This window comes from Paroedura picta, chromosome 2 (genome assembly GCF_049243985.1).
Source record: "Paroedura picta isolate Pp20150507F chromosome 2, Ppicta_v3.0, whole genome shotgun sequence".
Classification (NCBI taxonomy): Eukaryota; Metazoa; Chordata; class Lepidosauria; order Squamata; family Gekkonidae; genus Paroedura; species Paroedura picta.
Genome location: NC_135370.1, coordinates 137,525,677 through 137,553,458, shown reverse-complemented (window position 1 = coordinate 137,553,458; position 27,782 = coordinate 137,525,677). Strand labels below are relative to the sequence as shown.

General features: G+C 42.8%; 1 protein-coding gene across 4 annotated transcripts in view; it reads left to right on the top strand.

The window, feature by feature from the left end:
• Positions 1 to 27,782, top strand: part of CDIN1 (CDAN1 interacting nuclease 1) — a 183,860-nt gene that overhangs the window by 94,945 nt on the left and 61,133 nt on the right. For 3 of the 4 annotated variants that reach the window (XM_077322971.1, XM_077322973.1, XM_077322974.1), the window contains exons 9-10: positions 1,299 to 1,364; positions 5,633 to 5,738. In XM_077322971.1, coding sequence (XP_077179086.1) covers positions 1,299 to 1,364; positions 5,633 to 5,738 — 172 coding nt within the window. Of the gene's footprint in view, positions 1 to 1,298; positions 1,365 to 5,615; positions 5,739 to 27,782 lie in introns of those variants that run through there. The other variant, XM_077322975.1, reaches the window with a different exon arrangement.

Sequence of the window (27,782 nt, the reverse complement as noted above, 5' to 3'; positions counted from 1 at the left end):
CGTTGCCAGGGAAGGCATTTAAAGGAACAACCAAGCAGCTGATGATGACACAGGCATTTAAACTGGCCGAATCATAAATCATCCACCACTGATTTGGCCAGTTTAAATTTTCAGGGATGGGCAATTTGGTTTGGATAGGTCCAAAAAGTACTTGAATAGGTCCAAAATGGTCCAATCAGCATTGTTTTGGATACTTTTTGGCTTATCCAAACTGAATCGCCAATCCCTACATGTGGTACTACAGATGATGGAGGATAGGGCCAAAGAATTCCAGTCACAATTCTTTGGAACCTATCCATGATTCTTGAGTCTTTTCAAAAACAATATCATATTGAAGCCAATTTCCAAAATTACATCCCACTCTCTCAAAATTATGTAACATTTTATAGTGGCCAAGAAGCAAATTTCAGCATGATGCTATGTGAGTAAAGGCTATTTTCCTCCATTGCATTATGTGATATCTTTGATTAGTTTAATGCTGTAAGTCTCTATTCCATGTCTCATCAACTTAATGGAACTGTATTTATTAATGTTGATATATTATCCTATAAGGAGTAATCTATCCTTGGGAAATAGAAGCACATGGGGTTCTACATCAAATGGAGAACTGAGTTTACATAAATAGCAGTTTGACAGTTTTTAGAATGAAGAACAATTGGTGTTTAGCTATGATGATTTTTGCTTTGCTTCTTTTTCATGTTTTTTTTAAACTGTTGCATATATACTTAATAAGTTTTCTATTCCTTTGATACAAATAAAACAAACATGTTTGGGCAGTGAAAAGTAAATTGTCCATGATTTTTCTTCTTTTTATTCACCACTGTAATTAGTGCTTAGATGCTGCATTCACCATGAAAATCCAGGATGTCTTTTTCCTCTCATAGTGATTTTGTATCAAAAGAGTAGGTTTTGTAATTTGTTTGCAAGACATAAATTGAGAGAAAGTAGACCATGTCTGCATTATGGTATTATTCTTAAGGTTACGTTCAAATAGAAATGCAATCAGCTAAAATATTTCTTTATTTTCAGGGTTTCTCAGTAACAAACTACAGTGTGACAGGTTGAATTAATGATGTTTATAATGAAGACATAAAAATGCAGAGATGACAAAGAAGCATTTTTATATTCATGTTTCAGGTTTGCTAAGAAGGTTCATTTAATCTGACACAGCATTGCATGCATAAGAAGGGATATGTATGAGTGCATTAGGAACTCTTACACCTATGGTTTTTTAAAATTAATTATTCTGTTGTCTGATTCATAGGATAAAAACATTGTTTATGACTTTCTTTATATAGCTGAAGATCAGCTACGTGCAAAGGGTTATGACAAAACACCAGACTTCATATTAGAAGTGCCAGTTGGTAAGTCCATGAGGTTTTTAGCTTTCATGAGTAAATCTGTTTATACTGAAATATTAACAGTTTTAATAGTATTATGGCAGACACAGCATAACAGTTTATTAAACATTCACAATAATGAACCAGTTCCTTCAAGAATTTTTTTATGGAAAAGAGGCATTAATACAATTCAAAAAATCATGTCCCAAGCTAACTGATAAACCCCCCACTGAATAAATCTCGTGGACATCTAAATGTGGATATTATCAGATTTGTAAACTGTAGGACCACAAGGACATCCTAAAATTCTTTATTTTATGGTAAGATATAAAACACTGTCCCACACACAGGCACACAGGCAGTTAGAACTGTCATTTCTGAGACATTTTTTTAAAGATATTAAACCACTTTACTGTGTGGTGAACAGATATTTACAATACCATCATTAAAACAGAATAGTATATATATTATTATTTTGATTAACAGAGGTATTTTATCATCCAGGGTAGTGTCTCAATAGCTATATTAAAAGCTATTGCTACTTTTTTCTCTGGTGTTCACATTCTGTCCCACAAAAAGAATGGTAACTATCTGTAGTGCTGAGAGGCCTTGGTAGTCAGAAATGGAGCAATTACATCATCCTTAGCTTGCTCTAGAATATCCCTGAAGCATGAGGACATGATTAATGGTTTAAAGGGATTGAACTACAATGGCCCTCAAGTATAGCTGCTGGCAAAATTTTACAATGTACTAAGAAAAAGACTGTTCAGATTTTAGGATACTTAAGAGTTGATAGATAGCTTTCACATTTCTTAATGCTGAGAAGTTTATGTCCAGATCTAAAGATGAGCAAGGTCTATATCACAATACATTTGGTTGACTAGTGCCCAGGCTTTCTCCAAATTGCAAAGTGATAGAGCTGGGAGAGAAAATCCAGCTCTGTTAAGTTCTTTGATTATAGATTTCATCTCTTGATTCATAAATACAAAACTGAAAGACGTATCTGCATGGCAAATAGTCAGCAAGAAGTATATGGCTGCAGTCTTTGCGATAGTTGCACTAATCCAAACCCATGAATATGCATTAACTATTAATTGGTGCAGATTATCAGGTTCATCATGGGAATCCTATAAATCAGTGGTCCCCAACCCCCGTTCTGGGGACCAGTACTGGTCCGTAAACCAGTCGGTATCGGACCATGGCTCCTCCTTGTCCTCTGCCCTGGCTGCTACCTCGGGGGTTGCCCTGCCACTCTGCCGCTGGCTCACCTTTGGTGCTCTCCAGTGGCTGTCATGGCTGGGGCTCCCTCTTGGCATGGCACAGTGCAGCTGCTGCTGGCAGCGCCCCACAGCGGGCAGCAGGAAGTCAGGGGCACCAGCGGGAAAGCAATTGGAGCAGGGGCTGAGGCGGCAGCGGCGATGTCCCTTGGCAAAAGACTACCCCCCCCCCTGGCCTCAGTAAAATTGTCAAGCGTTGACCAGTCCCCGGTGATAAAAAGGTTGGGGACCAATGCTATAAATGATAGTTAGATCAAAGACACTCATCTGTGGCTCGCTTACTAGAATTCCACACACTGGTACAGGATAACAGCACTGGATTTTATTATATCTGGCTATTATTTGCATTTCTCTTTTAACCTGAATTAAAGGAGTCACTAAGGCCTGATATGCATGGGCCATAAGGCCCATGCTGGCGGCAGCAGTGCTTCGGTTAAAATCACTGAGAACGCACGCTGCCTTAAGGAACACCACTTGCCCCTGCGGGCTCCATGGCAGAATGGAGCTGGCAGGGGCGACCCCTGCCCTCCCACGCTTCCCCCAGCCCCTCCCCACCTCCCCCATCCACGCCGCTGCACTTACCTCAGCCGGGCTTTCTGGCCCCGGCATAAAGCATGCGGACGCTACGCCAGGGCAATCCAGCATGCCCCGCTCCCATGCATTCATGGGAAATGGCAGGGCATTGTGCCCCGCCGCAACGGCACGGCGCCAGCGCACGGAATCTGGCACCATGCATAAAGGGCCTAAGTATTAACACTTTTAACTGGACACACAGTCAGGTCCTTAGTATGATGATTGTGCTTTCTTATGTTATTTGAATTTTATTGCAGCCAAGTGCGTGTAATTCAGAAAGTGTATTATCAGCGATGTTAGTGTTTAGTTGGATGAAATGTTTTCTTGTGGCCACCACTGTATTTCAATGGCCAGTTATTAACCTGGGTCAAGATTAATTCACAGTAGCATCATTTTTGTTCCAAAGTATTCTATCCATATATTCCATAGTACCACTTGGTTTCCTTTCTGTGGTGATGGCAGTGTATTTAGGAATATCTGTTAAGAATTCAACTGTGGGCTTTAATATCAACATGGTGGGCCAATGAGGCCAGCACTTGCAGACTGAATAAATACTTGGAGCAGTTATCCTAAGGAGCATAATGGAGATGTCAAAAACAGATGCAAGTAATAATTTATTATTTCTTAATGGTGATCCTTTTTGCCTGTAGAAAGGAGGAACCTATAGAGGAAAACTTCATGTGGGGATTTCTGATAGAAAGTGCTCTGTATTCCAATTCAAGTGATAAACAAATCCAAAATCATAGCAGGAAAAACATTTCTGCAGGATCTTCCGTCCTTACTAGTGTTTATTTCTTTGCATCATACCTAGTGTCTGCTGTCCATAGCTTCTAGTTTTGTTTCTGTTGACTGTGGTGTTAAAGCTGAGTGTCAGTTCATAGAGCAGGCTACAAGAATGAGGAATGGCATAGAGCAACTTTAATATATCTCTAAGAGTGCAGTCCTAACCATGTTAACACCTCTTTTAGCACATTAACTTCAACTGACTTAGAAGGATGTAACTCTACTTAGAATTGCACTGTGAGCTTTATTCCAAAACTAATGAAGATTTTATGGCCAGACCTTGAGCTACCATTTCCCTAACACTATAAATAAAATATAACAAAATGACTGAAAATTTAATATTCCATCACTACAATTCAGAGTTTAATAGCCATTTTTAAGCCTTTTCCCAAGTTTTTTTTATTCTACTTTCCCATGGTTCCTATGAAGAATAGAGATCCTTTGAATAGTATGTATTGATTGTTTTTCTGTAAAAAATCCAAAATAGTGTGCAATACAATAATACAAACTGTAAAACTGAAATAGTTAAGTGACCCCAAAATAAATTATATGAACACAAAATATGCTATCATTATATCAATCAATCAGTTATAAATCAATAATACATCAGTGATGAATTCATGCTTGCAATGGGCTTTCTTGCTAGTATAGACATATTTGTATGGTGTCTTAGACTGGTCCTAATTTCAGCACCATTATTGTTGGAAACAGTACAATGTGAACAGTGATTTCTGTGCTATCTTTCCCCGTAAGAGCATAATGCTCTGTACTTAAGCCTTCATAGTCTGTACTTAGTTTTGTCCAACTATTATGTCAACAGGCAGACAATCAAGGGAGTTTTGCATGAGCACTGTGAAACCATGCATACATGGATATTCCATATTTGCTTCTTAAAGATGCAAAAATTGAAGTGCTTGAAAGACACACAGCGGCTATCTTAGAAACATAGAATAATAGCATAATAGAGTTAGGAGGGACCTCATGGGTCATCTAGTCCAACCCCCTGCACTATGCAGGACACTCACATCCCAATCGCTCATCTACTGTAACCTGCCACCCCTTAGCCTTCACAGAATCAGCTTCTCCGTCAGATGGCTATCTAGCCTCTGTTTAAAAATTCCCAAAGATGGAGAACCCACCACCTCCCGAGGAAGCCTGTTCCACTGAGAAACCGCTCTAACTGTCAGGAACTTCTTCCGAATGTTTAGATGGAATTTCTTTTGAATTAATTACATCCCATTCGTTCTGGTCTGTCCCTCTGGGGCAAGAGAGAACAACTCTGCTCCATCCTCTATATGGCACCCTTTTAAATACTTGAAGATGGTTATCAGATCCCCTCTCAGTCGTCTCCTCTTTAGGCTAAAGAGACCAAGCTCCCCCAACCTTTCTACATATGTCTTGGTCTCCAAACCCCTCACCATCTTTGTTGCCCTCCTCTGGACACGTTCTAGTTTGTCAACATCCCTCTTCAACTGGGGTGACCAAAACTGAACACAGTACTCCAAGTGAGGTCGAACCAGAGCATCTTTTTCAATATAGTTTTAATCCGAAGAATTGTTCTGCAAGATGATAAATAAGATGATTTTAGAACTCGCATTTCCTATTCAAAAATATGAAAGATTGTTAATTTATTTTAAAATAGTAACTTTTCCTACATAGCCGTAGAAGGACATACCATTCATTGGATTGAAAGCAAAGCATCCTTCGGTGATGAATGCAGCCACCAGGCCTACCTTCATGACCAGTTCTGGAGCTACTGGAACAGGTATGTTTACTTATTTTTACATAGTAATTTAAGATTCTAATGACATATTCATCCATTTTCTAGACACCACCCAAATTATGGCACTCATAAATACAGGATAGACTTCATATAGACAAAACATGTCTGCTGCTGGACTGATGATATAGATCCTTAGGACTCATACGATGAGTGAAGAACTAATAAAGGTCCTCAAAAAGACTTGCTATATAACAAAGTGTTATTTTCATCTCCAGAAAACCATACTTATAAATAAGTTTGTATAACTTTGGCACCTGTTTAAGCTCATTTTAAGGGACAAGAGCCATTACTTGCTTTCAGACATTTTCCATGTTAAGTACTCTTAGAAAGAAACATGTTGGAGTCAGGAGACTTCTGTTCGAGATGTTTCCATCTGTGTCCAGGAGATCTTATGATTGCCTGGCAGCCACAAGTTCTAGCTCCTTAGCACTAGCCAGGATTGAGTGAATTCATGGTGGGATTGTTCAATCTGTCTGTATACCTGTTGTGTCAACCTGGTAATAATATTATTATTTCATATTATTACTAGGGGCAAAGCCCATTGTATCCAAGAAAACAACGGGGGCTAGAGCTTGGAGGTGGGAAGAGGAAGGGGAGGAACTATCCAGTCTGTAAGGGCATGGGGTTGAATGTGTGTGTTGTGTGGGAGGTTGTGGTGGCGTGATGACAAATGGGTGTGGAGATATGGGTGTCACAAACCTGTGGTTTGGAATGTTTGTTGAATATGGGAGAGGATTGACCATTGGGAACTGTGGCATGGTGGTTACAGATGAGATTTCCAGAGCCATGTCTTCAGATATCTGAAGGGAAAATCAGACTGGAGACTCTTCTTAGGGGGAGATTACATGGCAATCAATTCCTCCCAGTTCTGCATCATTTCCCTTCTTGTGTGAATTAGGCCACAGACCACCGAAATGTCCCCCTTCCCTAATACACACGGGGTAGTCACAGTACACAGGTGTCCACCCTGTTCCTTCTGTCTCCATTTTTTCACTGTTGATAAAATGTTATGTGCCCACATGCTTCTTTCATGGTTGCTCCTTAGAAGAAGAACTGGATTTTTGTACCCTGTTGTTTACTACCCAAAGTCTCAAAGCGGTTTACAAACACCTATTCCCTTTGTCTCCCCACAAAAGACAACCTGTGAGGGATGTGGGCTGTGAGAGGTCTGAAATAACTGGGAATGGGCTGCAGTGACCCAGAAAGCCTTAGGTGTCTCAAAGCATTTTCCAATCGTCTTCCCTTTCTCTCCCCATAGCAGACTCCCCATGAGGGAGGTGGGGTAGAGAGCCTCACAGGGAAGCTGGCAACCCTAAGATGAGGTCTCTCTGTGCCCAGCAGTCTTTACCTTAGTCTCCTTTGAAGGCTGGACTCTGAGGCGTACAATTTTGAAGTCCCTCCTCCAAACCTCCAGGAATATTTCCAACCCAGGGGTAGCCAAGCTCCAGATGGGGCTGGAGAGCTCCTGGAATTACAGCTCATCTGCAGAGTATAAAGGTCAACTCCCCAGGCAGAAAGGGCTACTTTGGGCAGGGTTGTGGTGGAGAAGAAACATTTAAGGCCTCCCAAACAGGTTGTTGATGAATTGAAAGACTAGAGGCCCACTGCACAAGATGAAACAGGAGACCAAAGAACCTCCACAACAGCATCCAGTTTCATCTGCAGAATAACGCTGTGCAGTCGGCCTCAAATCTGCAGAGAGTTGTAAAGAAGAAATACGCTTTGCTGTGTCTATCCCCTGGCCAGAGCAGTATTTTAAGTGAGAAGGGGCTTTTCTGTGGCCTCCCTGACAGCCAACTGTTTGTCAGGAGGAGAAATTCCCCCCCCCCTCAAAAGGAATGTCCTCAGACTTCTCCGCATTGCTCTCAGAAACGCCTCTCTCCCCTCAATCAGGGGCTGTCAGAGGCTCCTTCACGGAAGGCCTGAAGGGAGGGGGAGGGAGAGCACTCACCAGCCTCCTGCCAGCCCTATCAGGGTTCTGAGGCAAAGATACGGAAGTTACAGTTGGACACGACAGTTAGGACAGGCTTGGGGTGAAAAGGGCTGGCGCAGCCTGTCCAATCTTCTGTTCTCATCCCCTTTGGCAGCCCTACTGACCTCCTCTCCCTGCAGTGGTCAGGAGCGGACTGGCAGTGATGTCTCCAGATTGCCCATGGGTGGGCAGGACTTGTCAGAACTTTGGCCCAATTATTGGGCCTCCCGGCTGACTAGAACTCTAGCCTGTCCTGGTGAGGGCCCAATCGGAAGGCCCTCACCCGGATCGGCCCCACCCACTCTCCACCCACTTAGCTCTTAACTAAATATGATACCACTCACCGAGCAGTTACAGATATGCTTCCTGTGTGTAATTCAGCCATACAATAAATAAATAATATTCTACGTGTTCTTGAGAAATACTATACTAATTTCAAAAGAGTATCCATGTTACTCTGTTGTGCAAAGGCAAACAGAAAAAAGTGTCACTTTTAAGGACAACCAAGTTGACCTCACAGGTCGGGCACTCCATAATTTCTGTTGCCCCTCAAAAGGCCCTGATATATGCTGCCAGCCGAACACTCCTGACTTCTCCAAAAGGTGCCACATGAAACAAGCATTACCAAATAAACTGGTAGGTCTACAATATCAAACCATTTAGGACACTAACATATATGATGATGATGATGATGATGATGATGATGATTAGCAATTTTTAACCTCAGTATGATTTACATGTAGGGATAGCCATTCAGTCATTCAATCATTCGGCATAAACTGAACGTGAAAGAAACCACCTGAGAGTTTTTTCATATATTTTTCTATTATTTAAGCCAATTACAGACTGGAGAATCTAGTTACCAAGGTAGTTGGTAGTCAGCTATACCAGTCAGTGGAGATGGCAGGAGCTAAGAGCTCTGCATTTAACTGGAGCTGGCTCCTCTTACAGCTCAGGGAGCCAACCCAGAATTGGAGCTGAGAGCTCCCAGCCATGTCTGCATATGGCGGGGAGAGACCTCCTCACCATGTACTGATCCTGAGGCCAGCTTCTCCTGCAGTGTGAATTAAATGATGCTTCAGGAGAAGCAAATTTATTTGTTTGTTTGTTTGTTTGTTTGTATTTTTATACCACTCATTCTTTACGGCTCTTGGTGGTTTATATGGAAGGGTGTCTAGGGGGGGTACTAGCAGATGTTCTGAGTTGGTCAGCCTCAAGTGAATGCTTGATGGAGGAGCTCCCTTTTGCAGGTCCTGCAGAACTGTGGGAGTTCAGGCAGGGCTCTGATTTCCTCAGGGAGCTTGTTCCACCAGGCCCTTGTAGAGGTCTGACACGATTCTCTGGGGCCAGGGATCCGCAGCCAGTTGGAGGTGGGGAGCATAAGACTCTTTTGGGGGTATAGGCAGATAGGCGGTCTCTCAAATACACTGGGCCCAAACCATTTATGGCCTTAAATGTGATTACCAAAACCTTAAGCTTAATCCGGAATTCAACTGGGAGCTAGCCAAGTTGTTGGAGTACTGGTCAGATGTGGGATCTCCATGATATTTTAGTGAGAATCCTGGCCGCAGCATTTTGCACCACTTGGACCGTTTATGCACTGGGAACTTCACTGCCCCAGCTCCTGTGCAGGAGAACAAATCGGGGGGCAGATGAGGTGCACCAGTCCAAATGCTCTCCCATGTGGGTACAGGAAGAGGTGGGCCAACCTGCCATGACTAAAACTCCAGCCTGCAGACTGGTATGAAACCTCCAGTGCATAAACGGTCTTGTAGTTTCTGGATCAAGGATAAAGTAGGCCTGCGTAGAGTGAGTTGTAGAAGTCCAGTCTAGAGGTGACCATCGCATGGATCACTGTGGCCAGGTACTCTGGGTCCAGGTAGGGCGGTAGTAGCTTTTCTTGGCGGAGGTGGTAAAATGCCAGCTGCGCTATCTTTGTGACCTGGGCTTCCATTGTAAGGGAAGCATCCAGGATCACACCCAGGTTCCTGGCAGAGTGCGTTGCTGAGAGCTGCACATCATCCAGGGTGGGCAGATGTGCTTCCTCCCATGGTCCCTTCCTACCCAACCACAGGACCTCTGTCTTTGCAAGGTTGAGCTTCAGACGACTCTACTTGATCCGTTTTGTCATTGCTTCCAAACATCTGGCTAAGGGTTTGGGGAGAGAGTCAGGGCGGTCATTCATCAGGAGTAAGAGCTGGGTATCATTGCGTATTAGGGGCAACCCAGCCCAAACTTCCATACCAGCTGAGCCAGAGGGTGCATAAAGATGTTAAATAAGATAGGAGAGAGGACTGCAGTTTGGAATGTCTTTTAAAAACAGCATTTTCCAGCTTCGGTCTATTGAACCTGAACAAAACAGATTTCTGAAAAATCCCAGATCCAAACACTATATTGGTTTTGGGATCTAAGATTTTTTTTAGAAATAATCAGGTTCTTTTTTCATGCACACCCATGTTTACATGGCTAAGATTAGAGATATTTTGAGTATCCATAGATTCAGCTCACTTCCTATTCACTAGATTTGAATAGACCCCTGTTACTTGATCGGTTCATGGCTGTTTGGCAGATTAGTTCACTGTGTTCCTTTTCAACTATGCAGTATAGGAGACTTGGCTTTTGCACATGTGCATGTGTTTATTCTCATACAACTTAATAGAGTTGTATTATCCTCCTATCAGAGAGCCAGCTTGGTATAGTGGTTAGGAGTGCAGACTTCTAATCTGGCAGGCCGGGTTTGATTCCGCGCTCCCCCACATGCAACCAGTTGGGTGACCTTGGGCTCGCCACAGCACTGATAAAGCTGTTCTGACCAAGCAGGAATAGCGGGGCTCTCTCAGTCTCATCTACCTCACAGGGTGTCTGTTGTGGGGAGAGGAAAGGGAAGGCGATTGTAAGTCATTTTGAGACTCCTTGTACAGAAAAGTGGCATATAAGAACCAACTCTTCTTCTTCTTCTAACTACTCTGCAGAGTGAGCACATGTTTAAATAGGCAGTTAAATCACTCACAGTTAATATAAATCAGTATCGATAAACATTGTGTTTCCATAAAATCCTAAACTTTGGTGCAGTCAGTGATTCTAATGGCTGCCAATCAGTTTAAATCGGTAATGTCCACGCTTAGGAGGATTTGCAGAAAAGTGGAATAGAAATATGTTAAATGATAAAAATAAAAGTATCTCAGGTAGATAACAAAATATTGGGGGCTAAACTATGTTTCATGGAAAAATAGTTCAACTTCTTGCTGGCCTGGTATGTGTTGAAATGTTTCAGAAGTTAGTTTGACGAAAAGTGAGGAGAGAAGCAAGGGAATCACAACTATTAACTTAGAGATTGCATTGGTAAAAATAATATTATCAATTGATTTGTTGGAGTAAAGATACACTGCAATTTTACAAGAGGGAAGACATTCTTCTAGCACAGCATCTATATTATCTAGCAGTTTAGGGGCTTAAAAAGTTGTATTGATGAACTGAAACGTAGTGACTTGGCAGACTTAGTGGAAACTTTGGGAGTTGCATTTGTCAAGCATCTAGGAAAACTGTTCATGCCTAGTATCCAAAGCTTCACTGGCAGCCAAAACACAAAGAACTGAAAGGTCATTCTTCTTCCTCCAGTGTGATGGTTTGTTGACATATTTTGACAGACTAGTACAATACTGAAAGGTTTTGACCTTACTGCAACACTTGGGATTTGGGACTGGTTAAGCTGTTCTATATTCGCGGAATTTCAGAAATTCCACATTCTCTTTCATCTCCCATGCCTCTCCTAGCATTAGTTAACTAGTTAAAGAAAATGGGCCTGAATGAATTGAGGCTCTCAAATTTCGGTCACTCTTTTTCATTCAGTCTATTGTTGAAGGGGGGAAATGTTCTGACACTTTAAATCTGTTCATAGAAATAAAGTGATTAATTTAATTTTTTTCTGAAACAAACTTTTTCTGAAAATAAGGACTACAATGAGTAAAAAGTGTGCTATTGATATAATGTTTATGCACAACAAATGTGTAATTTTTGGTTGTCCAAGGCATGTGCACATTCATATTTAACTAGTGATTTTAACCAATATGGTGTTAAAATAAAGCTGCAATATTATGCTTGCTTTTTTTTGGATATAGACACCAATCAGCATGGTAGAATTTATTTCCAAGTACACACGCATTTATCTACTTGTAATATTGTTTCATAGATGGGAACTAGATATTATACTCTGCAAAATGTGATAACAGTTTACTTTTTTCTAACTATACATATTTTATATAATATTTTAGCATTAAGTAGTTTTCTCATTCTTAAAGAGATTACTTGACACAGGTTTGCTTCCAATTTAATAAAGGTTTGTTTGGTAGCTCTAGTCTTTCTCATTCAGACTCTAGTGGTATGGAAGCACAACAGAGAATAAATCTATATAATATGAGATTAAAATTATATTGGGGGGGGGGTAAATTTCGGTTTAGGGACATTTTTTTCCCCATGTGGAATATTGTAGTAGCATACCAAATCCCATACCAAGTCTGTAGCTCCCCCACCACCACCACCACCACAAGTAAACAGAGTCTTGTTGGAATTATATATCTTTATATTTTTCTCTACTCTTTCAAATATTGTCACATCATGGGAAGCTATCCTGTAATACAGACAGACCATTCAGCTTCCATCTACATTACCGCAAGGCTTCAGCTCCAATTTCCTTGGTATTTCTCATTCAGATTAGACAAGCATCTAGGTTTACATACGATAAGAGCTGACAGAATAGATTCTGCTATGTTTGCCAAAGGCCTGGTCACAGACACTCCACTATGTCAAAGAATGTCATCCCCCACAGACCTTACCTTTCAGAACTCCTTGTAATTTTTAATTGACATTTACATCTGACATTTTGAATGTACATCTTATTGCTGAGACTCTATCTACATATGAATAGTAAAAATTTCTTCTCTACAGTACTGAAACATATATTTTTATTATTTAAGAAGGTTGTGTTGCTGAAATTCAGGAGTAGTTTCATTCTTTTTGTGTAATTGTGTAATTTTGTGTAATTTTTGTGTAATTCTTTGTGTAATTTTAGAGTGCTTTCTTAATCAACTTGCAAAGCTTGATCTGTGCATGGAGAAAGAAGGTAAAAGTAATTGATCAAATATAATCGTGTTAAGTAGAACATACTGGATCAGACACTGATAGGAATTTTCTTTAAAATGGTGTATATCATATTTCAGATTTTTTAATGTGACATGTAGAATCTGGCTATTCCAAATGTAACTACTCGCAAATCTATTTAAATGATTATAATTAAGAAAAAAATTAAGTGTGTTGTTTTGTTATTGTGTTAATGTTTTTTTTTCTTAGATACATTTTCCTAATTCAATTTTCATTTTCAAAAATTCCAAATTTGTTAAATTATTGATATAATTATCCATCAGTTGCAAATTAGAATACTAAAATTCTGGTGCTCATAAATGTCAGTAAGGAAAGAAATAACTGAAGAGATTTGTCACAAATGATGCTTCTTTTCTTCTAATTAGTTAATTTACATTTTACAAATTAACAGTAAAATTCAGATAGAAGATATTTGAATAGCATATCGTAGCATTAGTGACCTGTATTTGTATCTGCCAAATTTAAGTTAATTAGAAATGTAGATGCTGTTTGTTTTATCTGTCACAAAGCTCATCTTTAAAAAAAGGCCAGACACATCCCCCCCCCCCAACATTTATCATCTAAATAATAGTCTTCCCAAGATGGCAGCCTCATAATAAACTCTTTTCAGTGGAGTGATGGGTAATGAAGCTTGCTTGTGAAGGCAGCGAAAAATGTTGTCTAGCCAAATGCATGAATATGATGGCTGGAGAATCAGTGGACTTTCTCAGTCATCAATCTTTTTAGTAGCCTCTTATACATCTGAATATTTTGATAAATGATCTAATAATTGAGTTATCTATCTTTCTAACTATCAGAGTTGCATAAAAATTATTCTCACATACTACTGAATATTAAATATATTAGACTTCCAGTAAATTTTTCAAAAAAGTGGGCAGGTATTGGAGGAATGCCATGATACAAATATCTTTGATAAATTCAAAATGAGAATCTGTAGAATTAAACTTTTTGAATGTATTTTATATGAATTGTTCTCCTTTATATGTATACATAGAAAGAGATGAAATTTAGATCTCAATTTTCTGTTTCCTAGATGGCCATTCTGTTAGCAGTTCACAATTCTTATATTATATTATTAATTATAGCATTAATTAATCCTTATTATAGTATCAATTGAACAATTTATAAATAAGAATTTAATACAAAGTTCCTATGAAGTTTTAAAAATGAAACAGGAACAGTGTCTCTGCTATAAAACATCAATATTTGTAGAAATGCACTAGAGAAATTAAAATCAGAGTCCAGTAGCACCTTTAAGACCAACAAAGAGTTATTCAAGGCGCGAGCTATCAAGTGCAGACACTCTTCGTCAGACTAAGAACTGACCATCATAATAGAAGGAATATGTAAGCAAAAGTTAATCCTGTTACATTAGTAAACTGTGTCATAGCATCCACACACAACCATATGATAACTCCCTGCCAAACCAGCCAATCAGACCCCTCAAACCCATTTGTAGTTCACAAAGACGTGTCTTATCCATTTGGTGCGTCTTAATAACTGTGAAGAGCCTCTTGTGGCGCAGAGTGGTAAGGCAGCGATATGCTGTCTGAAGCTGTCTGCCCATAAGGTTGGGAGTTCAATCCCAGCAGCCGGCTCAAGGTTGACTCAGCCTTCCATCCTTCCGAGGTCGGTAAAATGAGTACCCAGCTCGCTGGGGGGTAAACGGTAATGACTGGGGAAGGCACTGGCAAACCACCCCGTATTGAGTCTGCCATGAAAACGCTAGAGGGCGTCACCCCAAGGGTCAGACATGACTCGGTGCTTGCACAGGGGATACCTTTACCTTTACCTTTAATAACTGTGAAACAGCCTTGGGGGATGAACGGTCCAGCCTTTCCAGGACCAATCAGGGTGCAGCCACCTGCACCCTGATTAGCCATGCCCCTACAGCTCCTGCCCTCCCTGTCTGAGTTGGAATAGGGCCAATCAGCGTGCAGACAGCTGCACACTGATTGGCCCTGCCCCTACAGCTCCCGCCCTCCCTCAGCCCTTGTCTCACAGACGTGCCTGGCTGTTAGAGCGCTTCCCATAGGCCTACTTTCCAGGCCCCCGGGAAGCCATCTGTCTGAAGTGTTACCCTACAGGTTTTTCAGTCTTTTGGCTTTTGATGTCAGATTTGTGTCCGTTAATTTTTTGGCAGAGGGTTTGATGTGTTTGCCCTCTGTAGAGAACAGAGGGACATTGTTAGCACTTGATGACATATACTAAGTTTGAAGATGAGCAGGTGTATAAGCCTTTGATGGTATGATGTTATTAGGTCCAGTAATTGTGGCATTGGAGTGTATATGGCAGCAAAGCTGGCATCTGGGTTTGTTGCAAGGTCTAGTACCAGTGTCCATATTCCCATTCGATGCTGCATTGTTGTGGGTGAGGAGTTGTTTGAGATTGGGAGGATGTCTGCAAAAGAAAACGTTTACCCCCCAGTGCTTGGGAAAGAGAACTGTAATTATCCAGTAGGGGTTGTAAGTCACTGATGATGCGTTGTACTGTCTTGAGCTGAGAGCTATATGTAACGACTAGTGGTGTTCTGTTGTTTTCTCTTTTGGGTCTGTCTTCTAACAGGTTTTCTCTTGGTATCAATCAATCAATCAATCAATCAAAATTGATTGATTGGTATCCTTCTGTCTTTGTTAATCTGTTCCTTGACCTCACTAGCTGGATACTTTAGTTCCAGAAAGGTTTGTTTGTAGATCATTTAGGTGGGAATCTCTGTCCCTGGGATTGGAGCAGATGTGGTTATAACCTAGGGCCTGGCTGTATACAATGGATTGTTTGGTATGTTTAGGGTGGTAGCTGGAGGCATGCAGGTACATTTGCCCGTCAGTAGGCTTCTGATATAAGGTAGTCTATAGGCATCCATTGTTTATTCATACAGTAGGGTCTAGTAAATTTATTTCTTGCGTAGATTGGTTCATTGTCAAGTTGATAGTGGGGTGAAAGTTATTGTATGCCTGGTGGAAAGTATCCAGGGCTTCTTTACCATGTGTCCAGACAATAAAAATGTCATCAATGAATCACAGGTATACAAGAGGTGTGCGTGAGTTAGTACTCAGAAAGCGTTGCTCCAAGTCTGCCATGAAGATGTTCGCTTATTGAGGCGCCATGCGGGTGCCCATGGCTGTACCATTGATCTGAAAGAACAAGTCATCACCAAATCTGAAGTGGTTATGGGTGAGAACAAATTGGCACAGTTTGGTGTCTGGGGCAGCTATGTAAAAGGTGGTATTGGAGAGCTGTCTTTGAGACTTCTGGACGTAGTCTGATCTATTCATGATGACAACAGCTCTTCCTTTGTCAGCTTCCTTAATTACTATATCTGTCATGGCTCCGTCTCCAGAGGGTGTCTCTGCACCACTGCTTGAGCATTCTGCCAGCTCCCTCGGAGGAAGAAGTGGAGGAGCTGGAGCAAAGCAGCAGGGTGCTGCTTAGAGAGGCAAGTCCCAATAGGTAGCCACAACCAGGTCCCAGCCAGACAAGCACCATGCCCTCTGCACCAGCATTACCTCAGCCTGCAGCAACACCCCTGAACAGCCCAGATTCATCTCCAGAGCGCAGGAGGGAATGCAGGAGGCAACATGCAGGAAAAGTGCTCGGCTTAAACTAAAGCGACAGGCTAGGTTGGGCTCAGGTGGGGCTCGTTCATCGGAGGAAGGCTGAGTGCCAGGTGCAGCCACTTGATGTGACAGCTCAGCTTGTTCTTAAGCACAGCAGAAGTGCTTCCCAGTGTGGCTGCAACCTGTTCACATGTCCACCCATTGCCTTGACTGGTTTCCTGCTCACCGACGCTTCGGCGAAGATCTGACTGACTCCCGGCTTGACCTTTGCTTCATCCGACTAGACTACGCTTTGATTGAATGCTCCACAGATTCCCGGCTTGACCTTGGTAAAGATAAACGACAACTCTTTCGGTTCTCCTTTGGACTTCATCCGCTAACAATTCCTGATAAGACCCGGACTGGACTTTTCACTACTCTGGTATGCGCTTTGAACTTGCTTGACTCTGTAACTGTGCTTGCACTAACTCTGCGTGTGCCCGGCTAGGGCAGCACACTATCTGGATTGTTCCTAAGGCTCTCTATGGCCTTCCTTTCAGCATAGCTGATATTCTGCTGTGTGCGATGTTGTTTGTTGATCACATCAGTTTGGACCCTGTGGTGGAAGCAATCTATGTAGAGGTCCAGTGTGGCATTACAGCCATCTGGGGGAGTCCATGTGGAGTCTCTTTTCTTGTAGCGTTGTTTTGTTAGGGATAGTACTTGTTCTCCAGTGGCTTCTGTGATGGAATGGTGTGTAGATGTTGTCTGTTCTTGCTTGTTCTGTTCACGTGTGTTTTGAAAGAATTCTTTTAGGCGTAGAGGTCGGAAGAATGCCTAGAGAAATTATATATCCTTCTTTCCCTTAAAGTACAGATATACTTTTTCTTCCCTGTACTGTTTGCTGCTTTTCATTGTCTTCAGAAATATAATCCCGTATTAAAATGTTCCATTGGGAGCAGAACCAAAAAGGTTTGGTGCCTTAAAGCAGCGGGCCGCAAGCTTTCGGCCGCTGCGGACCGATGCGGCAGAGTGGGGGGAGAGGGCGGCCCAGGGGCCCGCGCACGAGTGGCAGCCCCAGCGCAAACGCGCATGCGTGGACTGCCGCACACGTGCATTTGCGCCTGGCAGGGGCGCAAACGCGCGTGCGCGGCAGTCTGCGCACGCGCCTTTGCGCCGCCGCCATACCAGCGGCTGTGGCTCCCCCTCCCGGCCCCTCTGGGCCGCCAGCAAATCGGCCGCTAAAGCGGCTGATTAGCTTGCGGCTCGGCAAGCTTCTCTTCCCTCCCCTCCCGAAACAAGAAGCTTGCTGGGCTGCGAGTTAATTGGCCGCTTTGGCGGCCGATTTGCTCGTGGCCTGGCGAGCTTCTCGCTTCGAGGGGAGGGAAGAAGGAGCTGCGGCCCGGTGCCAAGGCCTTCGGGCTGTGGCCCGCGGGTTGGGGACCACTGCCTTAAAGACTCTGTTTTAAGACCCTGTGCCATCAACGATTCTTGCAATGTGCAAGATACCATAGACTTTCTGATAAAAGTTCAATCATGGAACAGCCTTGCAGATAATACTATTTTAGCCACCATGGATGTGGAATCTCGGTTCAAAAACACCCCCACACAGAGATGGATTACAAGCCATAAAAAACATGATTCCTGACAATACCACTATTGACTTTGTCGCCAAACTGTGCCATTTTATTCTTACCAATACCACTTCAATTTGTCCCTTCAGATCAATGGTACAGCCATGGGCACCCACATAACTCCATAGTATGCGAATATCTTTATGGCTGACTTGGAGCAATGCTTCCTAAATTCCTACCCACTCACACCAGTCCTGTACCTGTGATTCATTGATAATATTTTATTGCCCTGGACATAATCCAGCAAGCATTCAACAACTTTCATCCCTCCATCAACCTGACAATGAAGTAATCTATGCAAGAATACATTTTCTGGACACTTTGGAAAAGATGTACAATGGACACAGGCATCAACAGATGCCAGAAACCTACTGAATAAAAAACATGTCCCAGCTGCCATCCTAAACATACCAAACATTACATTTTTACAGCCAAGATCTATCCTACAGCCACATCTGCTCCAATCCTATAGACAGAGTCACTTCTGAGGGATCTATATCAAGCATTTTTTGCAGCTGATGAAGTAAAAAACATATTAATAAAGCCAGAATGGTACCCTGAGAAAACCTGTTGCAAGACAGGCCCAAAAGAAGCAATAACTGGTGGTCACATACAGCCCTCAACTCAAAACAGTTCAGCACTTCATCAACAACTTACAACCTTTGCTGGATAATGACAGTTCTCATTCACCTGGGGGGCAAACTTTTTCTTGTGCAAGGATAGCCCCCCCCAGTCTTAAACAACTCCTCGCATATAATAATGCAACATCTAATTTGCAACATCTAACAGAGCTTGAAATAAACCCAAACCATAAACAGCTATATGTTCTAACAAACAAGGATCCTCAAGACTCGTGGAAGAATCCCCACTTCCACTTTGGGATTCAATCTTCTGAGCCCCCCATATTTGAGGGGGAAGGGAAAACTTGTCCATCTGTCCCCCTACTGTGCCTTCCAGCCCCTTCCCTGCAACTCTGCTAGCTTGGCCATCCCTCTCCCCAGTGGAAAGCATTGGCCACTCATTTACAATGCCTCCACCTAACTTTGTCTTCATGGTGGCAGCTTTCCCCTCTAACTGCATCTTAATCTCAATATGTTTGTTTCACAACCTATAAACACAAATACCAGCAATCAAAAAAAAATGTTGTAATATAAACATTCAGCATATCTCTTATATGCAGTTAATTTATACTTTACCTCAATACAAGTAATCAATTGTACTTAAAAGAAAAGTGGATGGTATGAGCATGGATGAATTATTTTACTTGTAACAAAATTTAAAATTATTTATTAATTGATTCAAATTGGTAGCCATGTTGGTGTGAAGTAGCATAATAAAATCAGAGTCCAGTAGCACCTTTAAGACCAACAAAGATTTATTCAGGGCATGAGCTTCCGAGTGCAAGCACTCAAAATATATTCCCTGTCATGTAAGAAGATCATAGTCTGAAGAACATCAACAAACTGGTGATCCTGGGTCCCAGGGAAGCCTTTTCTGACCTCAACCAGATCCAGGGCCTTCTTTGTCCTGGCCCCAACCTGGTGGAATGAGCTCCCAGACAACATACGCAATACGCGGTCTGGGCCCAGGGTACTTAAGAGACTGTCTCTCTGCCTATACCCCCGAAAGAGCATTACGCTCTGCCACTGATAACTGGCTAGTGATCTCTGGCCCCAAAGAAGCATGTCGGTCCTCCACGAGGGCCAGAGCTTTTTCTGTCCTGGCCCCCACCTGGGGGAACGAACTCCCTGAAGAGATCAGGGCCCTCCGAACTCCCAAAATTCCACAGGGCCTGCAAAAGAGAGCTCCTCCACCAGTCATTTGCCTGAGACCAACAACTGGTTCCCCCTCAGACATCCTCTCCGTGGCCTGAACCAGTCTGACCTCTCTAAGGGCCTTTGCTAAGTTCTGTTCCTGTTATATTGTTTAAGATCACTGAAATTGTGTTATTTAGATTATTGTTGTTGTTATATTTGTTTATATTATATACTAGGGGCAAAGCCCATTATATCCAATACAACGGGCGCTAGAGCTTGGCAGTGGGAAGAGGAAGGGGAGGAGTTGTCCAGTCTGTAAGGGCATGGGGTTGAATGTGTGTGTTGTGTGGGAGGTTATGGTGGCGTGGTGGCAAATGAGGGCATGGGTGTGGAGATATGGGTGTCAAGAACCTGTGGTTTGGAATGTCTGTTGAGTGTGGGACAGGACTGACCTTTGGGAATTGTGGCATAGTGGTTAAAGATGAGCTTTCCAGAGCCATGTGTTCAGATATGTGAAGGGAAAATCAGACTGTTCTTAGGGGAAGATTACAAGGCAACCAATTCCTCCCAGTTCTGCGTCATTTCCCTTCTTCTGTGAATTAGGCCACAGACACCGAAATGCCCCTCTGCTCTAATACACAAGGGATAGTCACAGTACACAGGTGTCCACCCTGTTCCTTCTTATCCATTTTTTCACTGTTGATAAAATGTTATGTGCCCACATGCTTCTTTCATGGTTGCTCCTTAGAAGAAGAATGGATTTTTGTGCCCTGTTGTTTACTACCCAAAGAAGTCTCAAAGCGGTTTACAAACACCTTTTCCCTTCGTCTCCCCACAACCTGTGAGGGATGTGGGCTGTGAGAGGTCTGAGAGAAATGGGCCGCAGTGACCCAGCAGGCCTTAGGTGTCCCGAAGCATTTTCCAATCGTCTTCCCTTCCTCTCCTCATAGCAGACTCCACATGAGGGAGGTGGGGTAAAAAGCGTCACATTGAAGCTGGCAATCCTAAGAGGAAGACAATGCACAGCAGTCTTGACCTTAGTAAAGTTTTTTATACTGTTTTTTTAATTTGCCAGGCCAAGATTAAAAAAAGCTATTTCCCATGACTCTCCAGCCCTTTAATTGTTCACTATTTACAGTTTCAGGCTGTAAATATTTATTTATATCTTCCTGAACTTTTCAGACTTACAGGACTGATGCTGGTCTGTCTGTCTGCGCCCCAGAATACAAACAGTTGCTGGTAAGGGCTGGCCATAACCCATAGTCCGGGAGGGACATACCTGCACCACTCCCTCCCAACTGCAGGCAAAAATGGCTCCTTTGAAGGCTGGACTCTGAGGCATTGTACGATTTTGAAGTCCCACCTCTAAACCCCCAGGAATATTCCCAACCCAGAGTTAGCCCACCTCCAGGTGGGGCCTGGAGAGCTTCTGGAATTACAGCTCATCTGCAGAGTATAAGGATCAGTTCCCCAGGCAGAAAGGGCTACTTTGGACAGGGTTGTGGAAGAGAAGAAACATTGAAGGCCTCCCACACAGGTTGTTGTTGAATTGAAAGACTTGAGGCCTACTGCACAGGGTTGTTGTGCAGATGAAACAGGAGACAAAAGAGCCAGTTTCTTCTGCAGAATAACGCTGTGCAGTGGCCTCAAATCTGCAGAGAGTTGCAAAGAAGAAATACACATGGATTGGCTGTGTCTAACCTCCAGCCAGAATAGTATTTTAAGTAAGAAGGGGCTTTTCTGTGGCCTCCCTGTCAGCCAACTGTTTGGCAGAAGGGGAAAATCCCCCCTCTCAAAAGGAAGGCCCTCAGGCTCCCCTGTGTTGCTCTCTGAAGGAAAATGCCTCCCTCTCCTCAGTCAGGGGCTGTCAGTGGCTCCTTTGCAGCAGGCCTGAAGGGAGGGAGGGGGAGGGAGCGCACTCTCCAGCCTCCTGCCAGCTCTGTCAGTGTTCTGAGGGAATTTGCAGTTGGACATGACAATTAGGGCAGCCTTGGGGCAAAAAGGGCTGGCACAGCCTGTGTTCTCATCCCCCTTGGCAGCCCTACTGACCTCCTCTCCCTGTGGTGGTCAGGAGCAGACTGGCAGCCAGACTGGGCTGAGTGAATAGTGAATTTTGGTCTGTCCTGGTGAGAGGCCAATCAAAAGGCGCTTCACGCCTTCCGATTGGCCCCTCCACTTGTCAGTCCGGGGCCAAGGGGCCAATTGTTGGCCCCCCCATCACGGACTGAGCCCACCCCAACAAGCCTTACTGTTTTATTAAGAGGGAAAAGATTAATTCATTCCATGTATCCCGCCATGTTGTATGTAAACCACCCTGAGCTATGTGGAAGGGCGGTATAGAAATCAAATAAATAAATAAACAAACATTAGGGCCCTGCTGGAACTGGAACAATTCCTCAGGCCTGCAGAACTGAGCTCTTACACCAGGCTTTCAATCGAGAGAAGAGAACCAACCACCAACTGGAGCCCTGAGGCCCCTTCCACCATCAGCTGCACCCATAGAAGAAAAACTGAATCCACAGTGTAGTAAAACTATGTCCATTGTTGAATGTTAAATTGTAAACTGATATACGTTTTTTGGCTTTAATACAAGTTCCTGTTGTGAAAAATGTTATATATTCTAATCAGGTTGCTGCTATATTGTACTATATTATGAAAGTTACAATGTTAACCGCCCTGAGCCACAAGGGAGGGCATTATATAAATATAATTAAATAAATAAAATAAAAGCTAAGTTTGTGTGTTATTGTCAGGGCTGACAGACTAGCAATGAGACTTCTGGATTAATAGAAGGCTTTATTGCTAAGCAGATCAAGACACCTCGACTTTCGTAGTCGAATCTGATCAATACACCAAATGCAATCACTTTTACTAGTTTTTTTCCCGCCCAAAGACATACCTTTTCCCAGAGAGCAAAAGCCCCCTCCTGCAGGTGCCATCCTGGGCTCACAGCCAAAGGTGATAGCTGGCCCGCCTTGGCTTTGGGTGTTACACAGCTACCAACCTCAGAGATAACACAGTCTAGCATTCTTGGTGCGAAAACTAAATCACTTCACAGACATTTCAGGGTTGTTACAGAGTCAGAGAAACAGACACATATTGATACAAGATGGAACCACTCAGGTCAAGCATAAATCATGGCAGTGATCATGTGATCCTGACAGATATTGGGGCCCTAAGAAGGGGAGAGCTGCCTTTTTGCGGTCTCTGTCCTGGTGCTCAGTTGTTGCCTTCCACTCATGTGGGTCAGCAATGGCAGCGGGTAAACCCTTTCCAATGGATGGTTCCAAGCACTTCACTCAAGTGCATGGCTCCTTGGCTGCTTGCCACAAATGGTTTCTCATAGTGAACATCTGCAAAGCCACTACTTGGTCATCAGAGGATACATTTGTAAAGCACTGTGTACTGGACTTGCAAATCAGGATAGATGCAGCTGTGGGGCAGGCTGTCATTAAGGCTCTGTTACAGTGAGACTGTCACCCCTTCTCCTCTGGTAGATAGTTTGCTAATGGTCCCAAGGTTGGGTAGAAACAAATACAGAAGATGAAAACAGAGTAACACTTACCTGAAACTGTTGTTAATCAGCATTTTCTGTGCAGACCTACATTCCCACTGTGAACTCTCACATGGTTTTCCTTGACATGTGGGAGATTGCAGTGGCTTGCAGAAATTGAGGGTAGGAAGTGCATGCTCCTGGACCACATGATGCCTGAGCAGGAAAACCCTGCCCTCTGGCTTCAGAAGAGGGCAGGGTAGCCCCTTTAGGAACGTTTGTATTAGAAAACAAGTATCTCGCAGCTGACTTGCACAGGCAGAGTTCCAATGTGTGTCTGCATAGGAGACATCAATGAGCAACAGTTACATATAAGTGCAACCCTATTTTCCATCCTATGATTGCAGATTGTAGAGTCAACCCAAAATTATTATTACTACTGCATCAAACAAAAGAACAAATGTATGTGAGAAATGAAAGATTAAAAACTCATATTTCCTTGTTATCTCATTGCATTGTATATAGTATAATTACAATTTGCGGTATTGTTCTTTTGTATGTTGTATATGAACATGTATTTATGTTTTTTGTCAGCATGACATCTTTCATTACTGGTGCTTAAAATACAGAGACATGACTTTTTAGTATTCATAACAAATGATAAATATTCTTCTAGCATGAATAAATATAGGCATTTGTGGATTTACATCTGAATTGTGAAAATGTAACCTATGCAGCTTCTACAGTGTGTGATATAATTAGTAAAATAAGAACTTTTGCTATTGTAGGTCAGCATAAACAATGATACTACAAGAGTGTGTTCTGATTCTGAAAAAATGTTGTCAACCTCTACTTTTATAAGGTTTGTTGTTTATCAGGAAAAAGGCAGAGATATGCCGTAGGAATATCTCTGTGAATATTTCTGTTTGTATGGTATGAGCTTGTCTCTTCAAGTTCCATTATTTAGGTCTGATGTGGACTTTGTTTTTTATCAAAATTAATACTATCTGAAGTATTAGTCTTCTAGTGGTCATACAACTAACATCAAGATTTTTTCGAGGCAACTAATATTATTAGACAGTATCTCCTGAAATTTGAATGTCTGTGTCACTTACATCTTATGATAGTACTTCATCGAATGTCTTGGTTAGAGTTTGCATAGGTTTGCTTGTTGTTGTTAGGTGCGAAGTCGTGTCCGACCCATCGCGACCCCGTGGGCAATGATCCTCCAGGCCTTCCTGTCCTCTGCCATTCCCCGGAGTCCATTTAAGTTTGCACCTACTGCTTCAGTGGCTCCATCCAGCCACCTCATTCTCTGTCGTCCCCTTCTTCTTTTGCCCTCGATCGCTCCCAGCATTAGGCTCTTCTCCAGGGAGTCCTTCCTTCGCATGAGGTGGCCAAAGTATTTGAGTATTTGAGGTTTGCTACACATATTTAATACTTAAGTCCCTAAAATTCATACAGTGTTACTGCTAGCAAACGGTTCCAATCCTCTTGTCTCGGGCTTACTTGTTTAAGAGCCAGTTTGGTGTAGTGGTTAGGAGTGCTGACTTCTAATCTGGCATGCCAGGTTCCATTCTGCACTCCCCCACATGCAACCAGCTGGGTGACCTTGGGCTCGCCACGGCACTGATAAAATTGTTCTGACCGGGCAGTGATATCAGCGCTCTCTCAGCCTCACTCACCCCACAGGGTGTTTGTTGTGGGGAGAGGAAAAGGAAGGCGACTGTAGGCCGCTTTGAGCCTCCTTCGGGTAGGGAAAAGCGGCATATAAGAACCAACTCTTCTTCTTCTTCTTCTTCTTAAGAGAAATAAGGTCCATGTCATCCATATTTAATAGGAGAATAAGAATTTTACAGTACAGAACAGTTGGGGGAGAGGAGGCCTTAGGATATTGGAGTTCCTCTGCACATGTTGTTTACATACAGAAATTAAAGACAAAAGGGGCCAAAAATATCAATTTGACTTTTCCCGTTGTAGGAATTATTTAAATTTTTGGCACATATAATCCTATCCTGACACGCAAATCATACACTGATTTTACATAAGAATCAAGTGTCTTCTGTATATGTTCTTGTGCTCACATTTGCCATTAAGGGACATCTTTACATGGTTAGCTTTGCAAATAACGCAGTCAGCATATCTGGATGGCACAAGAAAATCCTCATAGATAAAGACCGTGTTTATGACCAAGGTGGTAGTTAAATTTAGACTTTATTATCTTGTCTTTTGGACAAATATGACTCTTTTTCTCTAGCAGCTGGGAAGATTAGAGCTAAACAAATACAGTCTGCTGCATTTTCTTGCAGAGGTGAATTTAAGTTTATTATATTCATAAATATTCTATGAATATATTTAGAGGTTTCCCTGTTAACATTAGTTAATTTATGTGATGTCTATATATACTATGTATATATTGATTAACATAGTGAATTTTTTATACACTTGTGAATACTAGTTTGTAGTGACTTACAGTTTAAGCAGTTAAATTGAATAGATAAAACCATTACATTCAGAAGGCATGAAACCATACCTCAGTGATATTTGGGGTTTTTTGCATATTTATACACAAGACAACAAAATGTGAGTCCAATAACATGCACATGAAAGCTCACACCTTGAATAAATCTTTATTGGTCTTAACAGTGCCATTGGACTCAAATTTTGTTGTGCTCCTTCAGACTAACATGGCTATTCACTAGAATCTATACACAGAATATGATATTATCACCATTACCTACAGCTGATAACACTGTCGTTTCCTGCATCCAGTTTAGAAATTATTAGCTTTTATACTGTCTTCTTACACTGCTTTGTTCAATACAACCTGGCATATATGGCTGTATAATATAAAAAGCTATGGCCTAGGTGGGCAGAGAGTGGGCCATTATGATCTTTGGACTAATAGGGAGGTGACACAATCCATCCCCCAACCTAGCTAGTCCCTGGTTGCTGACAGGGACACAGTAAGTGGGCTGGGAGGGGAGGGTGACCTCATAGAATCATAGAATAATAGAGTTGGAAGAGACCTCATGGGTTATCTAATCCATCCCCCTGCACTATGAAGGACACTCACAATCCTATCACTCATCCACTGTAACCTGCCACCCTCTTAAGCCTTCACAGAATCAGCCTCTCCATCGGATGGCTATCCAGCTTCTGTTTAGAAATTTCCAAAGATAGGGAACCTCCTTTCCTCCTTAGGCTGAGAAGCCCTTACGCTGCCTCTGTGAGGTGGCCTGAGGGCTTCCCGGACCAACAGATACTGTTGCTGAGCTTCTTTTGCCTCCTGTTTCATCTGTACAACAACCCTGTGCAGTAGGCCTCAGATCTGCAGAGAGTCGCGCAGAAGAAATACACATGGCTTGGCTATTTCTTCCCTCCAACAGAGACGCCAGCCAGAGCAGTATTTTAAGTGAGAAGGGGCTTTTCTATCAGCCAACTGTTTCTCAGGGGAAAGCTGCCGCCCTCCCTAAAAAAATGGAAAGCGCACCCATGCCCACAGATTCCTCTTCATTGCTCTCGGAAATGCCTCTCTCACCTCAGTCAGGCTCTTTCATAGCAGGCCTGAAGGGGGAGAGAGAGAGAGAGAGAGAGAGAGAAGCGCACTCACCAGCCACCTGACAGCTCCATCAGCGGTCTGAGGCAAAGACCATTTATGCACTGGGAACTTTACTGCCCCAGCTCCTGTGCAGGAGCACAAATCGGGGGCGGATGAGGTGCACCAGGCCAAATGCTCCCCCGTGTGAGTGCAGGAAGAGGTGGGGCAACCTGCCACGACTAAAGCTCCAGCCTGCAGCCCGGCATGAAACCTCCAGTGCATAAACGGTCAAAGTGAGGGAAATTGTTGGACGTGCAATAGGCCTCAAGTGTTTCAATTCAACAGCAACCTGCATGGGAGGCCTTAAATGTTTCTTTTCCACAACAACCCTGTCCAAACTCCAAAGTAGCCCTTTCTGCCTGGGAAGCTGATCTTTATAGTCTGCAGATGAGCTGTAATTCCAGGAGCTTTCCAGGCCCCACCTGGAGGTTGGCTACCTCTGAGTTGGAAATATTCCTGGAAGTTTGGAGGTGAGTCTTCAAAATCGTACAGTGCCTCAGAGTTCGGCCTTCAAAGTAACCATTTTTGCCTGCAGATCTGATATTATAATCTAGAGATAAGCAGCAATCTTGAGATGATGGTAGAGGCTCGGAGACTGAGGTTGGGGTGGAGTGGTGCAGGTGTGTCCCTCCTCGGCTATGGGCTTTGGCCAGCCCTTACCAGCAACTGTTTGTATTTTGGGGCACTGACAGACAGACCAGCATCAATCCTGTGAGTCTGGAAAGTGCAGGAAGATCTAAATAAAGAATATTAACAGCCTGAAACTGAAAATAGTGAACAAGCTAGAGAAACATGGGAACTGAAGTGACATTTTTCAAGCTTTGCCTGATAAATAAAAAACAGTATTTGCCAGGAATGTTCTATGAACTCAAAGGC